Here is a 5,995-nt window from a genome sequence, read left to right on the forward strand (position 1 = left end):
AACTTGATTGCAAAAATCAGGTCGTGGTGAGAACCGGTCCTTAAAGCTAAGCTAGAGGCCTAGACTATACTCGCTCGACCTAGAAGACTGTCAATCGGATTGGTCACTTGGTGTCACTTGGTGTTTGAACCGTCAAACTGCGTTCAAAGAGTGCAGGGTCACCGACACGTGGCCTGTCTACGGGCGATAGCCCATAGCAAGCCGATATACGTGAGCCGTTCAAAGATGTATGGGTAGTGTGTTTTGTGGTTTTTCTTTTTCTTCGATAGAGATTTATCTCTTGGAGTCAACGCGCAAGAAATCAAGAGCTTCAATCACCTTCTCCGAGTTCATCAGACTGTAGATTATCGTTATGAGACATGTGATAATTCAGGATCCGCATAAGTCCTGTGCGATACGTATTCCGTTATCATAAGTAGAGAGACCGGCTGGAGATCAGCAGCGTCGGGAAATCAAGAATGAATACCGGGAGCGGGACGGTAACGTCAACGACATTTTGTCGAGGGACCCCTCTCATTCTCGCGGTAATAGCTCTGCTTGTGGGAGGATTAGGTCTGGTCGTGACCTTCGGTTTCATAAACGGAGGAGTACTGGGGCGGTTCACCCTCCTGCAGATCAGCCGTGCGTCTAACGGCAACAACATTAATCAGACAGCGACGGAGGACCTGACACGCTCATTCAGTAAGATCATCAGATCCTCATCATCATTATATGTATCTGATTAATGATTCGATCGTTGTTTCGCTGATTGCCATAATTGAATCACCGTAGGAAAAGGAAATTTGGATTTTATCATACAACTCTCCCATCATTTGGATTGCCATGAAAAAGCCAGTTAACATAGGCGAAGCTTAGGGTGAGGAAATTGGATTTGATTGAAATTGTCTGATACGGCAACTGATGTAACTGATCAGAGTGCAGCGATCTGGGCTTGCCGAGCAATCAGACAGTGGTGGACCGGCAGCAGTATCACGTGAAGGAAGATTACAAGCAGAGCATCAATATAATCAAGTTCAAGGATAGATCGAGCAGTACCAATGCGGCTTGTCAGAGCAAGTATCAGCAGCACTGCTACAGGAAGAACAGCGGCCCGGGCTTCTTCCCCCCGCCTCTCTTCTTGTATGAGCTACGAAGCTACGAGGATTATCACGCCCGGTGCACTGCAGGGGTTAACCTCACGCTGGCGGCCACGGCGGATCAAGATCATCGTCATCAGGCCGGCAATGACAGTGCAGCAGCTGGTGCGCCGCCGGCCGGCTGCCGTTACCTAGTTTGGAAAGGGATGGACGGGATGGGGAACCACATCGTGTCTCTGGTTTCCGCTTTCGTGTACGCTCTCCTGACGCGCCGGGCCCTCCTGGTGGCAACCGACACGGGCGTGAACGAGCTCTTCTGCAACCCCTTCCCGAGGTCCACGTGGGTCCTCCCGCCGGAGTTTCCCGAGGCCTCACTGCGCAGCGGCGCGACACGTCTCTTCGCCTACCTGGACGACGCCTTCCGACGGAACCACGCCGGCGACGGGGAAGGCATATTCCGACCCTGTGACGTTAACCTTACGGCGGAATATTCGCTGGCTCCGGCACGCGTCCAGGTTAGTGCCGGAACCATAATAGTAATAATGATCTCTCGCATGTCATACAGTGAATTATGCGTCTGCCGATCGTCGGTTGTGATAGGTGTACCTCACCTGTTGCGACGGCGAGCTCGACCATCAGTTCTTCTGCCCGACCGCCCAACGGCTCCTGGCCAGCGTGCCCTGGATATTCTTCCACGGCCACGAATATTCTGTCCCCGGCCTCTACCTCCTGCCGGACTTCCGGCAGAGGCTGGACGATTGGTTCCCTGAGCGGGACGTGTTCATGCACGCGGCTCGGTATTTGCTGAACCCGGAGAACGGCCTGTGGGGGCGCATCACGGAGCTGTACAGGACCTCCCACATGGCGGAGGCGCCGTCGATAGTCGGTATCCATGTCCGCGCATGGAAGGGCGAGTATGAGGCTGCGGTTGACCGGCAGGTGCTCCGGTGCGCGAAAGAGCAACGGTTGCTGCCGGACGACGGTACGTAGCACTCTGTGTCCACGATTAGAGATCTCTCTCAGGGTATAATAAAAGATCTAATTTGCTTCTAATAGCTTATAAATTGATAATAATCCAATTTGTCCAAATTTCTAAAATGTCTCAACATCTACCCCCCCTCAACTTATCATATTAGTTTACTTGTTTACAGCTACAAAACACTGATAACTTCCTTATGGCTTCATGTATAGTGTAGTGGTTGACTCCAAGTTTATTTTTAAAAAAACCATTCATTTGTGTTAAAACCCTACACTTCACAAATATATGTAGTTCTCAATGTGGCAACTACAAAACTTGGTTTCGAAATCCTTTTGAAATTCTAAGTAAGCCATCAAAAATGCTTTTCTCAAGTTGTCATGTGTAATTCACACCAAATGTATCTGCTTAATAAGAATCTCAACTTTGTGTGTGAATTCATGTGTACTCTTGGTGAAAACCTGAGGTGAGGTACACACTCTTCCGGATGTTCACTCCTTTGCTTAATAAGAATCTCAACTTCATGTGCAGTCTAGGTGAATAACTGGGGTGAGGTACATAGACTCTTTGGATGTTCACTCTTGTGGATGCTAGGGTGAGGTACATAGACTCTTTGGACGTTCACTCTTGTGGATGCTAGTAGATACATGTCAAGCTACAGATGCTAAGTGTATGTGTTCTTCGGTCATGATTGCCTACCCAAAAAATATTTGATTGGCGCTTCCCAATGTGAGGAATTAAACCTTGGACTACTAAATCACCATGTGAAGCTCTTACCAAGGAACTTATACCCATTGAAATGCACCAAGCTCACAAAGTTTTATGCCCAATATGTGGTGTGTGTAATGTGCAACCAACTTTGCCCTTGAAACTTGTTACTTGGAAACAAATAGCCAATAATGTTCCTCAATGTTAAACACCATTGAAAAACCGGGATCAATGAATTATAAATACTAGGAGGTAAGGAGGTTTTTGAATTAAGAACGTCAAAAATGGCCTTAATGTGGAACCATTCAAAGTCTTATGGTCTTAGTTTTGAAAGAGTAAATGGTGTTGTGATGCTATCTTATAATATCCCTTTTTTGTCGAGGTTAGGACATGGCGGACTCGGAGCAGCTGCAGGGCCAGGAGAAGATGAGAAGGAGGTGTCGAGGCGGGTGGTGTTGGTGCTGGCGTCGCAGAGGGGGGAGTACGCACAGAACCTGTCGAGGGAGTATATGAAAGATGGAGGCGTGTACGTGTGGGCGCCGTCGGCGGAGGGGCGGCAGAAGGCGGTTGGGGAGGACCTGGGGCACGACCAGAAGGCGGTGGCGGACATGTGGCTGCTGAGCTTCGCGCGGGAGCTGGTCATCACGCCCTTCTCGACGTTCGGGGGCTGCGCCAGCGGCCTGGCGGGTGTCGTGCCCCTGGTCTTCACCTACTTCGGGGGCGACAAGCTGGACTTCCCGGCCTGCCTGCGCACCAACCTCGCCGGCCCTTGCTTCATCAAGCATCCCCGCCACCAGCCCTGCGACCTCGACCCCCCCACCTCCTCCATCTTCGACCCCCTCTCCATGCTCCCCGACACCATCGCCAACTGCCACCTCAACTTTGGCCTCAGCGTCCTGCACCCCAAGTCTCAGTAAGCTGCTTGCTTGCCGGCCTCGCAAACCACCCCCACACCAAGTCCACTCCAAATCCTAACTTACTCTCTTGGGCAAAACCAACGGACCTCCAAAACTGCCCATGATGGTTAAACCTTTCCCAACAAATGAGCGGTAACCCAGTTGGTATGGGACGGTGAGTGAGTTATCAAAGGTGGCCAAATCGGTGCTTAATTATCAAAAGGTAGCCTATTACATTCGGGTGGCTTGGCATTTATGCCTTATCCTTCATTGGGAGGATAAGGTTCATGCCTTATCCTTCAAGATGCTCTACCCTCTACCCACCCCATAGGGGGAATAAGGTTGGGAAACCAACGAATCATCTCACATATCTACCACATTTCAAGAAGAAAGGAAAAACACATGTACCTCTCTTTGCGCATTAATGATCACACTACTCTTATGTCAATCTCTCATCTTTTCATCACATCTTCCTTAAGTGTAGGAATGCACTTGTACTTTTGACAAGCAAAGGGCTTCATTATTCATATGCCTTCTTTTTTTTGGTGGCTCCCCCTACACTTGTAATTGCCTATTTTATGCTACAATAGAATTGTTCCACGTTTCCAAGTAGTTTCAATTACGCATGCTTCAATAATTGCCTTGGTTCATGAGTTGCTTGTTCTCAAAAATTGTGCACTCAAGCCTTATACTTAATGCTTAAAAGAAAACCTAGTAGGATAAAGCCATTTCATACTAAATTATCTTCGAAGTAATGGAGGAGTGAGCATAACCTCTAATATTTTGCAAATGTGCATGTAGCTCATAACTTACATCCTAGGTGAATATTGTCGAATTCCATTTAGCCATGGTGAACCTTTTGGACGATTCACATTGTCTAAAACAAATCGTAGCCATCTCCTTTGATGCAAGTAAACATGTAGAAAGATATGGGCTTCCCTAACTTACAACCACATATATCACTCATGAGTTTTGTGGCATGAGAAGACATACAATGATGCATGATGTTCTTATTATTCATGATAGCAAATGAGTTGGTGCACTTGGTTTTTGTAAGGCTAGTATCCATCCAACCCTATTACACCACCATAAAGGCACCCATACAACTAATCTCTTCCAACTTCCACACTTTGAGAGAACACTAGTAAGCATACCCTTCCAACATGATGAGGCTTAGTCAACATCGACCATTAAATAGTCCACAAAGCCACAATGCACACTTTAGTACCATGCTTCCAATCAAGCACAATGTGCTTACTCATCAATACCAACCACAAAACATTCTAGAAAGTCACCACAATGAAGCGAACACCCAAACAAGACCATTACATGAATAAGTATATGAGTTTGATACATCACTCTTCTCTAAAAATGCAAAGCAACTACAATGGTAACCTTCTGTGACATCACTTTTCCAAAAAAATGAAAAGCAACTCCAATGGCTCCCTAAAAGTTCTACCTCTTATCTTCATTAGGAACAATAGTTAGAGGAACTATTTGAATAGAATTCAACAAAGAGTCCTCAAAGTCCAAGCCATAGGGGAAAGAGTTTTTGGCAATGCCAAAATTGTGGGAGAAGGATCCTTCTCCCTTCCCAAGAAAAAAGAAGAAGAAAAAACAAGTTGTTAGCAACTAACCCACGAGTAAATGGGTTGTGAAAGCCCCAAAAACTTGGGAAAACGTTACATTGCAGGATCATGCTCTAGAGAGAAAGAGAATGCAAATAAAAGGAAGGACTATGTAGGGTTGCAAGCATGAGAATTTTGTGAAACTCAACATATATACCTTTTGGGTCCATTATATCACTTAGAGGTGCCTAATTACTGATCCCTCATGGCAATCATACCAACAATAGAAATGGGGGAAAATTGTTGATGATAGTATCCTCAATCAACATAATGTACTTTGCACCAAGAAAATGGTAGAGTATCGATACTACGCACTAAGTTCCATAGCTTGGAAAGAGTGATGCACATGCAAGAACATAAACTACATGAATATATGTAAAACTTATGCTTCATGTTCATGGTATGTACGAACTTTTCAAGAATAAAATGCATGCTCTTTTGTTATAAAGTTACATGTTGGTCCAATAAAAGTTACCCCTCTTGCTAATATGTTTATACACATTTATCTAACATATATATAAGTATCCAGCCTTTCTTTGAAGCCTTTGCTACTTATGAAAAGATGCACCACTTTTAGACTCTTAAAGAAAGTAAGATACTTTCTTGAAATCACCCTACAAATGGTATTGTACATATTTCTTTCTTTCTACAATATAATCACATTATTTAGAAAAAGTGTAATAAGATTTTGGCCTCATTCTAATGTCAAGG

The 5,995-nt window shown here is 45.6% G+C and overlaps 1 protein-coding gene across 1 annotated transcript; it reads left to right on the plus strand.

Annotated features, from left to right (window-relative positions):
* Positions 1-239: 239 nt before the first annotated feature.
* Positions 240-4,257, plus strand: LOC148012782 (putative fucosyltransferase 8). Its single transcript, XM_087669036.1, has 4 exons — positions 240-681; positions 915-1,591; positions 1,677-2,058; positions 3,148-4,257. The coding sequence occupies exons 1-4, from the start codon at positions 459-461 to the stop codon at positions 3,675-3,677; spliced, it is 1,812 nt and encodes a 603-aa protein (XP_087525162.1). The 5' UTR covers positions 240-458; the 3' UTR covers positions 3,678-4,257.
* The last annotated feature ends 1,738 nt before the right edge of the window (positions 4,258-5,995 follow it).

Source organism: Lygodium microphyllum, chromosome 27 (assembly GCF_053477565.2).
Source record: "Lygodium microphyllum isolate KBCC chromosome 27, Lygodium_microphyllum_v1.1.10, whole genome shotgun sequence".
Lineage (NCBI taxonomy): Eukaryota > Viridiplantae > Streptophyta > Polypodiopsida > Schizaeales > Lygodiaceae > Lygodium > Lygodium microphyllum.

Coding starts and splice junctions, on each gene's coding strand:
- LOC148012782 (XM_087669036.1), top strand. CDS start 459: ATGAATACCGGGAGCGGGACGGTAACGTCAACGACATTTTGTCGAGGG. Junction 682..914: donor GGACCTGACACGCTCATTCA/GTAAGATCATCA, acceptor GTAACTGATCAG/AGTGCAGCGATCTGGGCTTG. Junction 2,059..3,147: donor ACGGTTGCTGCCGGACGACG/GTACGTAGCACT, acceptor TGTCGAGGTTAG/GACATGGCGGACTCGGAGCA.